The sequence below is a fragment of the Polyergus mexicanus genome, unplaced genomic scaffold (assembly GCF_030449975.1).
Source record: "Polyergus mexicanus isolate NDT 795.1 unplaced genomic scaffold, iyPolMexi1.0 SCAF_8, whole genome shotgun sequence".
In the NCBI taxonomy this organism is placed as follows: domain Eukaryota; kingdom Metazoa; phylum Arthropoda; class Insecta; order Hymenoptera; family Formicidae; genus Polyergus; species Polyergus mexicanus.
The window spans coordinates 6,022,045-6,033,868 of NW_027223328.1; the positions used below are offsets into that span (position 1 = coordinate 6,022,045).

Consider the following 11,824-nt stretch of genomic DNA (forward strand, 5'->3'; position numbering starts at 1 on the left):
TTCCTTTTCTTAATTTAGGTGTTGTATACGCAGTAAATTTTTTATTTGTTCGCGACGGGAAAGCGTTGTAGCCTCTTGTTGTTTTTGAGTATTGCATTTTTGAGCCGCTGTATTTTTTTATTTCTTCGACTGTTACGCATGGAGTTGGTAGTTTAATATATTTTTCGGTAGTGTTTATAACACTTATTGGGCAGGAAAATTCTTCTGGCTTTTCTCAAACGGTTTGCACGATTTCGATTATCAGTGCATTGCTCGGATCTTCGAGGGGACGTCGGGCGTCTTCATAATCCGCGGCGGCGTTATTTCTAGTCTGTGCTCGCAAGTGGTTTATTTCCCTATCAACGTCTTCGGGGGGGACAGTTGATGGTAATGGATTACGTTGCATGTTTTCTTCGTTATTTGCTTCGAAGATGCTACTGTCGTATGATACGGGAGAGTAATTTCTCCTAACGGCAACGCGTTCGACGGATGTACGATTTATATCAGGTCCGTCTACTTCTATTATGTTATTGTTATTGTTAGGCGGGAGTGTATTTTCCGCTACTTGGTTTATTTCTAGTTCGCGGGATCCTAATTCGGGTGAATTCTCGCCTGAAAAATGGTTATCTAAATTTCTCCGTACGTTATCGCGAATGTCGCGGGCCGCTCCTTCGATTACTTGTACGGGGTTTACGAAGCCGAACTTATTTGCTAGTCGCGCAGGTGCGCTTAGAAATCGCGGTCGGTGAAACGTAACTTTTTTTGGTTGTGCCGACATTCACGCTATTTTATTGTACAATGTTTTTGACTTACAGTATAACGATGATACGCATTCTTCTTTCGCTTACTCGTTGTTTCTGCACGGTCAGCTGTTGTGGTTGGATCGCTCGGCGGTGCACGTTGCTGTAGGTTAGCGTCGGTGAGTTTTCCGTTGCACGGGCGGCGTTCTCGGTTTGCTACGATCGGCTAGTTGCTGGGCGTTGCGTTGGATTGCTCCTTCCTTTGCGCTTTAGCTTCTCTGTCACGGTTCTTCTTCCGGGTCTCTCAGGCACTGACGATGTTTTGGCTCGCACTTTGTGCTGATTTGCTCAATTAATTTTTTGTTATTGATTGTATCTCGAAATAGTTGGGCGTATCCCACATTTCTTATTTATTCCTTTAACTGGACTAATTCCACCGCTGCCACCAATTTTGTTGTGCCTCTCCGGATACGACGAGATTTTTGGGGATGATCCAAGGGTTCGGCTCGTCTTAGGAGTAGGGACTCCGAGTGTCGAGAAACACGAGGCAAAGATTCCGTGCAAAGAGATTTATTTGTACAGCTTTCATATCGTAGAGTTTGGTTCGGTGATGCTTCGGCGATGTAACAGTGTCGGCGTTTGCAGAATCTCACAGTTTCTTCAAGTACACGCGTCACCACTTAGATTCGGAATACGGCCTCGAGATACTCGTTACCTCTCTTTTTATGGTCCGAAAGTAGGTGGTTTTTCGGTATTAGGTCGTGATGTCTTAATTGCATATTGCAACAAATTGCATATCTTGCATTTAATCGCGGTTTTGGGAGCGCGCGCAACAGTTTACAAAGTGCTGAATTTGCGCTGTGCTCCTTTTTTACTTTTATAGGTCATAATTACGTTATATGATTTTGAGTTACGACATAACAAAATATAGAAGTTTAATAAAAGACAGATACTTGTAAATAATTTTAATAGATAAGAGAAATGTGTAAAGAAAACGTGGTGACTGCACGTCAATTTTATAAGTTGTGAGCATTAATAGTGTCTCTGATGTTAAATGCAAAATGGATTGGCTAAGATTTAAGGGGATCCCAAAGCGACGGGCAAATTCCGACGGGTTAGCGCCCTCACTTAGATATAACTAAAATTGTCGGTATTATCGACTAAGTTATTGATAATACCGACAATTTTACCTTTGCCGTTACCGATACTAATATTTATGCATGATTCATGCATGTTATAAAGAGCAAATTCGCATTGTGTTCAATATGTTGAAATTAGACATCGTGTATTTCTACTGCTGTATCGCCTCGCACGCATATCTAATTAGCATATCTAATAAGCGTATCTATAGATAGCAGTAATATAGCCGTATCTGCCTTCTTCACATGTTTGAACACAATTTCATATTGTTCATGGGGGCTATATGCCTTCGTACATATCTTCCAAGAAGAACAACATTTGAGTATGTGTATGTGTGTGTGTGTGTGTACACATACACGCACTACACACAAATATACACATACACATACATGTAAATTGTAAATTTTTATTACATATATATAAATATTTATATATATATATATATACAATAACAAAAAAATATATATATAATATTGTATATTATATTTATATAAATAATACATTGTTCTTGTATAACCATCGATTATACTGATTGGAAAAAAACGACCTATACTGTACAAATTGTAACTTATAGAAAGTTACGTGATAATATCCAGAATATATATATGTATCATACAGGATGTAACAGAGCGCCCATATCAGCAGTTTTTTAATTAAACAATGCATTTTCGTGAAAAATGTTTCATGCAAAAGTTGTAGAGCTCTAAGTGGCGCATTATATAATAATCTTAGTATGGCCTTGAATAGCACCGTCAAGGTCATATTAAAATCACTTTGAATTTTTTAAATGGAACCCTCTATTTTTCATTACATATTCTTGTTATATTCTTCTTAACTTATCTCGAGAGCTTTCCAAAACACTATAATAAAACATTTTTTCATTAGGTACTTTTTGAGTTATTTTATATTTTAATCTGACATATTTTGATATAAAACATGAAATATTTCGTAAAATATTCAGTTTTCGATAATCTTACCGTAATACTTTTATATACAGAATAATGAGACAAATCAATTAGTGTCACAAAAAACAAATAATTGTTTAAAAAAATACATATGGGTCGCTGCGCGGTTATACGCGTTGTTTATATGCTAGTTCACAGTTCTTAACCCAAAGTTGTAGGTAGAGAAATGAATGTGTTGTTTAGAATATAATTTATTTATTTTTTCATTTACTTTTTAATAACGATTCTCCTTATCGTAATTTCGATTGCATATTTGATATTTGTTATTTAATAGCGTGCCCTTCCTCCTCGTCTCTTCGTTTGTGTCGCTGCGTCGATGCCGGTTTTGTGAGGGCTCGTCTGCGTGGCGATGCTCAATTTTACGGGTGCCCTTCGTAGGGGCGATATAAGCGGTGGAGGGAACCACGGGATCGGAGGCGTGGTACTCCGTGGTCGTCCAATATCTGGCGTGATTGGTCGGTCCCTCTTGATTCCCGAATGCCAAGTAATTGATTTCGGCGAATAGTGCCTGAAGCCGGGCCTTGGTTTTCTTCCGCTTCGGTAGCGGGTCTTCTAGAGCCGGTGGTTCGTCCCTGGCAGATGGTGGACTGGCGCCGTGGGTCAGATCTATTGTCCCCAGAGTATGCAGCGGCTGAGCGCTTGGTGGATCCGGCGACCGAGCGCCGAATGCTGGAGGCGACTGAGCGCCTGAAGCTAGAGGCGACCAAGCGCAGTATGCTGGAGGCGACCAAGCGCCGGAGGCGACCGAGCGCCGGAGGCTGGAGGCGATTGAGCGCCTGAAGCTAGAGGCGACCAAGCGCAGTATGCTGGAGGCGACCAAGCACCGGAGGCTGGAGGCGACCGAGCGCCGGAGGCTGAAGGCGACCGAGCTCTAGATGCTGGAGGCGACCGAGCGCCGGAGACGACTGAGCGCCGATTTTTCTCCGTTTGGCCGAGGTGAAGTGCAACGGCGTTGGGCGAGTCTTGCGCCGAAGGGTTTCGGCTAATGTGGGCAGCGTGCTGGCGCTCTTTATTCGTGGCGTTTTGAATGGTGGTGCGGCGACTGGCGCCGTATCGTTGAGCAGTTTTTAAAGCGGCTTCCGCTTAGAAAGTAGGCGACTGGCGCCAAGAATTTTCTTCGTGCTTTTCACCGCAGGGGGTCTGACATATATTCTGGCCGGGCGGCTTTCCTCTTCCAGGTTGACCCAGGCGCCCTGCGCCGCCTAGCGGTGCCGCCCGTAACTACGCGCGGAAGCGCTATATGCGCGCCGGACTGCTTTCCACTTCCATGTTGGCCCGAGCGCCTTGCGCCGACTAGCGGTGTCTCCCGCACTAGGCGCGGATGGGCGAGCGCTTGCGAGAAACGCTAATATTTCGCGAATATCGCGATACCGTAATTTTGTGGTTGCCGTAGGCCGCCACATACATTATAAATAATTTTCTTAAAAACAATAATTTTTTATACTAATTGATTTGTCTCATTATTCTGTACATAGAAGTATTACGGTAAGATTATCAAAAACTAAATATTTTACGAGATATTTAATTTTTTATATCAAAATATGTCAGATTAAAATATAAAATAACTCAAAAGTACTTAATAAAAAAATAATTTATTATAGTGTTTTGGAAAGCTCTCGATGTCAGCTACAAGAATACTAAATAAAAAATGGGGGTTTCCATTTAAGATTTTAAAATTGACCTTCACATGACCTTCAAATGATTTTACAAGGTCAAATCATTGTCACCATCTTATGGCCCCCTTGAAGCCACACAACTTTTGTTTGAAACATTTTTCGATTTAACGCAGTGTTTCTGAGATATTTGAGTGGGTTCTTTAAAATGGGACACCCTGTATATTTATAAGTTTTTTTAAAATAAAATAACGTATCAGTTATATGTATGCAAAGAAAGTTAAAATATATATACTATGTATACTGACCAACGGATTACTAAATTAAAGCGATTAAAATTTTGTTCCAATAAGATCCACTTTGAGAATAATAAATACTATGTATATATATACTTTGGCTTTCTTTGCATACATATAACTAATATTATAATAGCATGTTGTACAATTGCGAGATATATGTGTAATGTGAAATATATGTATATTCATTATATAGGTTTCTCTTTTTTTATAAAATATAATTATAGATAGAATATTTAAATAAAAATTTAATATATATATAAAAGTTATAATTGTTCTTTTTATTTTACATAAACATATAATTAAATATAGTTTTTTTCAAGTCACACTAATTCGTCTTTCTGTCTTTCAATATATATGCAAAGAAAGCCAAAATATACATATACTATGTATATATACTGACAAACGGATTAATAAATTAAAGCGATTAAAATTTTGAAGCAATAAGATTCACTTTGAGAATAATAAATACTATGTGTGTATACTTTGGCTTTCTTCGCATATGTATAACTAATATTGTAATAGCATGTTGTGCAATGTGATATATAATTATCATAGGTTCGTCTTTTTCTTAAATAATGTAATATAGTTATACGTATAAAGAAAGCCAAAGTATACATACTATGTATGTATACTAATGAACAGATTAATAAATGAAAACGATCAAAATTTTGTTGCAGTAAGATCCACTTTGAGAATAATAAATAAATACTACGTATGAATACTTTGGCTTTCTTTGCATACGTGTAATAATATAATAGCATGTAGCCGCGCCTTCGATTTACACGTCCACATTAACAGAATTTATTTGTTTCGCCGATCGGAGAGATAGGACGTAATTGATTTGTCCGGGTTTAGTTTGTTGAACAGGATTTATTCCTTTCGACACCAACTCCCGGACCGTCTTAGGTAATCGCACGTGACAGCAAGATATGAGCGGACACACGAATTATCGTTTAATTATAACTTTATGAGCGTGAGGCGTTCGGTGTGCTCCCGGTGAAGGCTTGCGACGAAGTATCTTAACGAAAAACCTTCTCGGCGATCCACGTACAATAGTCCTGGTTGATACGGGTACTACAAAAAAGGAGGAATTTCGATCGTTCGATTCCGAGAGCCAATCGGCTATCGACAACGAGGTGTTTGTCAGAATCGAACGATACGAAGAAACCGCAAACACGGAATGAAAACAAGGCTTCGCACGTAACGTCTCGCTTTAGAACGTTCGAGAACCGAAATTAATAATATAGTTTATAAAACGCTTACTTTCTTGAACATCCCGCTCGCCTCGTATACCGGGTAGGTTACGAAATAACTGGTTAAATCCTACCAACATAATCGATACACGGCATCTTAATGATAATTCTCGATCAGACGGTCCGAAGAGCTCTACAGCAAATTTTTCAACATACAATAATAGGAAAAGAGTACAGATAAAGATCATCGAAATACATGAATTAACTTAATCAGTAAATCTTAGCATAGGGTTATTTACATGGGCGTTCTTAGCATAGATATATGTACATATACAGCGTGACGAAAATTAAAGTCAAACTTAATTATTAACGCATAAAGAAAACGCAAGTTAATTTAAGAGCCAGTGTCACTTGATATCGGTAGCTGACAGATCTGCGTTATTGGTCGCTTTAGAGTGGTTTTGGCAGTACGCAATGTAACTACTCGGACATGCCCATCCGATCCCGGATGTACGTCTAATATTCGGGCAAGTTCCCATTTCGAAGGAGGTGCCAAATTATTTTTCAACAATACCAGCTCGTTAATTTTGAGCTTCGGTTTGTTTTCTTGCCATTTACGCCTTTGTTGCAATGTATGCAAATAATCAGAAGACCAAGAACGCCAGATCTGTTCTAAAATCGCACGCACTTGCTGCCATCGAGACAGCCGATTCGAATCGATATCTAAAACAGATTCTTCAGGCGGACTTACTAACGGGCGACCGACTAAAAAATGACCCGGAGTTAACGCGGAAAAGTCATTCGGATCATCATGTAACGCGGAAATCGGGCGGGAATTTAGGCAAGCCTCGATTTGACACAGCAGCGTAGCGAATTCGATCTGCGATAATGTTCGGGAACCAATCGCTCGTTTCAAATGAAACTTTAATCCTTTGACACCGGCTTCCCAAAGTCCGCCGAAATGCGGAGCAGAGGGAGGTATAAAATGCCATTTTATGTTATCATTAGCGATAGCGTCTTGTATTTGAGGGTCGGCGACAAGTCGCTGAAAGGTAGTGTTTAATTCGCGGTCCGCGCCTTGAAAATTAGTGCCGTTATCACTGTACATGTCGGATGGAAGACCGCGACGGCTTGCAAATCTCCGAAAGGCGGAGAGAAAACCGTTAGTAGCGTAATCATCTACGTATTCTAAATGGACGGCCTTTGTCGAGAGACAAATAAAAACGGCAACATAATATTTTTTGGATCGTTGACCGCGGCCGACTGACGGAATAATATTCATCGGCCCGGCGTAATCGACGCCTGTGTGCGAGAACGGAGCCGAAGGCGTGACGCGGGGCTGGGGGAGATTCCCCATCAGCTGTTGCGAGGTACGTGCGCGTTCGCGTACGCACCTTACACAACTACGTATAAGAGATTTTACACTGGTGCGCGCTGAAATTATCCAATAATTTTGGCGTAAAATTCTTAACATTAATTGAGTGCCTCCATGAAGAGAGGCTTTATGAGCTTGAGCAATTAATAAATCCGAAATTCGATGTTTCGGTAAAATTATAGGGTGCCGTTCATCATAACTGAGTGACGAATGGTCAATCCGCCCGCCAAGGCGAATTAATTTATCTTTCCCGAGAAAGGGATAAAGCGATAACAAAGAACTGGATCTTGGCAGTAAACTTTTATCGTTTAACGCTTGAATTTCGGATGGAAAATGACGTTGTTGCACGTAACGGAGCCAAAACAAGGAAGCTTCTTTGAGCTCGGCAGCGGACAAGCACGTCGTATTCACGCTCGCATTGGTCGCGCGACATTTTAGATTATTAATAAAACGTTGCACGCGTGCCGTGACTCGAATTAACTTCTTCCATGTAGAGACTTCGTTCGGTAATTGCCACTCCAGAATATGTTGAGCATGACAAACGATCGTATTTCGCGTTTCGGTTTCGATTATCTGACGATCGGCTTCAAGTTGATCTTTTAATTTATCATGGATCGGCCACGCGGTAGAAGGGGAACTCAACCAGGCAGGGCCGGCCCACCAAAGTTTGAAATCGCGGAGTTCAGCGGGTGACAAACCTCGCGACGCGCAATCCGCTGGATTTTCTTTAGATGGGACGTGATTCCATTTAATCGACGGCAGCCGAGTTTGTACTTCCGATACGCGATTCGCCACATAAGTAGTCCATCTTGATGGATGGCCTCGTAACCATGCGAGCGCGACCGAAGAATCTGTCCATCCGTACGTCGGAATATGCTGCAAATTTAACGATTTTTGCGCGAATTCTAGCAATCGAGTTAATAAGACTATGGCATTTAATTCTAGACGCGGCACGCTAATCGTTTTAATCGGAGCTACCTTTGATTTTGCGGTTATTAAGACTACTGAAAACTCGCTGAGCGATCGGAGAATTCTTAAATAAACGACAGCGGCGTACGCTCGATTAGACGCGTCGGCGAATCCGTGCAACTCGATAGCCAAATTTTCCGGATGCATTCCAGTCCATCGCGGAATGCGAATTTCTTTTAAATTTATGAATTCCGCACAATATTTTTTCCAGGGCTCTAACAAGTCCGCCGTGATAGGAGAATCCCAATCGAGTTTTCTTAGCCACAGTTCTTGAATCATAATTTTCGCGGTGATTATTACCGGAGAAACCCATCCCAGTGGATCGAAGAATTTCGCGATAAATGATAGTATCAAACGTTTCGTATTCATATTGACCGAAGGTGACTCGATTTGAAAACGAAACGAATCTTCTCGTGGTATCCACTCAAGTCCGAGCACCTTAAGCGTATCATCCTTATCGAATGTACGAGCGATAGCGAGTTCATGCTCTCCCGGAGGAATGTCTGTTAATAATTCTATAGAATTGGCAGCCCATTTGCGTAAATGAAAACCGCCTCGCGCCATCAATTTCGTAAGCTGATCGCGACTTTCCTTTAGCGACGGAACTTCATCGGCGCCAAATAGAACGTCGTCGACGTAAATAGAATCTTGTACTATTGTTTGTGCTTTTGGAAAGGAATGACCTTCGTCGATAGCTAATTGATTGATAACGCGCATGGCTAAATACGGAGCTGGAGCAGTACCGTATGTAACTGTAAGCAATCGATAAGATTGTATCGGAGAATTAATATTAGATCGCCAAAAAATCCGCAAAAAATCGACATCGTCTCGATGAACGCGGATCTGTCGAAACATCTTTTCGATATCGGCGGTGTACACATAACGAAATTGACGCCAACGAAGGATAATTGAGGACAAATCGCGTTGTAATTTAGGCCCGGTCATTAAATGATTATTTAATGTAGAACCATTGCTCGTTTTGCACGACGCGTTAAATACTACGCGAAGTTTCGTCGTGCTGCTAGACTCGCGTAGTACCGGATGATGCGGTATATACACCGCTTGGTTAAGCGTCGGATTTTCGTCGGAGACAGGTTCCATATGACCCATAGATTTATATTCATTTAAGAAAGAATGATAGGGTTTCGCGAGATCCGGATTTTTTCGTAGGCGTTGTTCTAATTTCGAATAAAGAAGCGCGGCAGTTTCGCGCGAAGATCCTATATCGAGCGGAGGGTTGGTTTTAAATGGTAACCGTATTATATAGCGGCCGTCTTCGGCACGCTGATGTGTTTCGACAAAATGTTGTTCGCATTTTTTATCTTCTTCCGACAGCTGAATTTCGGAAGAAATTTCCTCGATCTCCCAAAATTTTTGAAGGAGAGAATCGAGCGAAGGAATTGTTACGCAATTTAATGAAGTCGCGGAACCGGTAATTGAATTAGAAGTTCCGGTAGGACCGGATAATATCCATCCTAAAGCAGTAAGCTGGGCCGTCGGAGTTCCGGTCGGACCATGTTTTACCTTTTGCTTTAATAACGATCCATATAAATCTGATCCGATGAGCAGATGGATCGGATGATTGCTAAACGGATCCGGATCCGCGAGAGATAATTTCCGTAAATGCGGCCAATAATCTACGGTTTTAGTCTTTGAGCCAGCGTATGACGTAATTTTTTGATATACGAAAGCAGTCAAAGAAAAGGTGGAGGAACCTCGCCCATTACAAGACTCGAGAGTAAGAGACACCTGAGATTTCGCTACGCCACTGTATCGTTCACCGAAACACTGTACGTGGAGGCTCGCGCGGGAACGTTTCGTGCGCATAGTTTGACACAACGATTCCGAAATAAAGCTAACAGCCGAGCCTTGATCTAACAACGCACGAACTTTAAATTTACGTCCTTCGATGGTACGCAGTATTACCCATGCGGTGGCTAGTAACACGTTCGGCGGATTTTTCAGCGGCGAATGAAGCGTTTGAACGGAAGCGACGGCGGTCTCGTTCTTTATCTCAGGGGTGGCCGAGCCGCTCGGTTGAGCGTTAAGAGTTTTGTTTTCCAAAACAGAATTTTCACTAATCTTCTGTACTGGTATATTTGATGCACGATGCAAGAGCGTATGATGTGCTCGTCGGCACAAATTACAGCGTTTTTTACTCTTGCAAGAGGTCGGGAAATGGCCGACTTTTAAACAATTAAAGCAACATTTGTGTGATTTGAGAAACTGAGTTCTCTGTTCGACGGATTTACGCTTAAACTCGTCGCATAACATCAAATTATGATTGCCGGAACAATTCAAACATTTTTCGGTGGCTACGTTATTCACCGAGGCCCGATTAGAGCCTTTATTTTTATGAGACGAAGTATCGGCATTTAACTTAGAATGATCGGTTAGTCCTCGAATTCGCAGCGTCATAAAATCTCGAATCTCTTCGTACGTCGGAGATGCGGTTGATTTACCGCGTTGCAGATTCCACTCATTACGTGTGCGTGGACTAAATTTTTGCGAAACAATATAGACTAATAAGTCATCCCATTTTTCAACAGGTCTGCCTAAATTTGTTAACGCGGCTAATGACGCGGCAACGGTATCGCGTAAACTTTTGAGTTCGACAGCGGATTCCGTTTTCATAATAGGCAAATCAGCGAAAGCATGAATATGCGCATGAATAATCGCGTTTTGATTATCGTACTCTTCGATAAGTAATTTCCACGCACCATCGTAATTTGCGTCTGCAATCTTAACATGATTAATTAATACCGCAGCTTCGCCCGTGACACTGGCTTTTAAATAATGTAATTTCTGCGTATTCGACAGCGATTCTTTCGAGGCGACGAGCGATTCGAATATTCCGCGGAAGTTTTCCCATTCCGCGAAATTACCGGAAAATTTCGGCAACGGGATTCGTGGTAATTGCAATGAAACCGTACCAGACAATTCGCGAGAAGAAATGTCGCTTACCGTTGATGTCGCATTTGGGTCGCACCGGGAGAATTTACCTATCACGTCTGCGAGGTAGTCCGCCGCTTCGTGGTAGACGTCCTCGGCCGTAAAGAATTCCTCCTCGGTGAAGTATGGGACTGTACGCTGTTCGTCGGCCGTTGCTATTTGCTGAAGCTGGACGTTGAGACGTTGACACCTTTCCCATAATGTCTCCAAGGCGTCCAGTCGACTCTTCGCCTTGTATTGCGTGACGTTGGCCTTGCCCATTTTCTTAAAGTTGGGGAACACTCGCTTCATCGAGCTTATTGTAATAGATTGCTCGATGAGGAGGCCCTGCAGCGAGTCCGTCATGATGGTAGTCATATAAGATGAAGCCTTTCAGCAACAATTTACCACCTGGTGGTTGTAGAGATGCTGAAGCGTGACGACTGGTCCGTCGCACGCGGATGTGCGAAGACGCACTATAATTTTCACTTAACCGTGCCGCGCGCTAAAGCGTGCGACAACTATGTGTGACTGCGGATTACGCAGGTCGCACTCTGAGGTGCGAAGTGCTAAAGAGCACAAAGATTGCACTTAAGCTGTGCAAAGCGCTAAGAAGCGCG

General features: G+C 42.0%; 1 protein-coding gene across 1 annotated transcript; it reads right to left on the minus strand.

Moving 5' to 3' along the window:
* Positions 1-214: 214 nt before the first annotated feature.
* Positions 215-11,570, minus strand: LOC138935259 (uncharacterized). Its single transcript, XM_070299709.1, has 5 exons — positions 11,276-11,570; positions 6,341-10,795; positions 3,618-3,866; positions 3,188-3,517; positions 215-591 (listed from the first exon to the last, which is right to left on the minus strand). The coding sequence occupies exons 1-5, from the start codon at positions 11,568-11,570 to the stop codon at positions 215-217; spliced, it is 5,706 nt and encodes a 1,901-aa protein (XP_070155810.1).
* Positions 11,571-11,824: the final 254 nt, after the last annotated feature.

What these genes read in the sequence shown, in the direction of transcription:
- LOC138935259 (XM_070299709.1), bottom strand. Translation starts at nt 11,570, where the DNA reads ATGACGGACTCGCTGCAGGGCCTCCTCATCGAGCAATCTATTACAATA. An exon ending in CTACCTCGCAGACGTGATAG is followed by an intron (nt 10,796 to 11,275) that starts GTAAATTCTCCC and finishes ATGACTTATTAG; the next exon opens with TCTATATTGTTTCGCAAAAA. An exon ending in CCTCCAGCATACTGCGCTTG is followed by an intron (nt 3,518 to 3,617) that starts GTCGCCTCTAGC and finishes GGTCGCCTCTAG; the next exon opens with CTTCAGGCGCTCAGTCGCCT.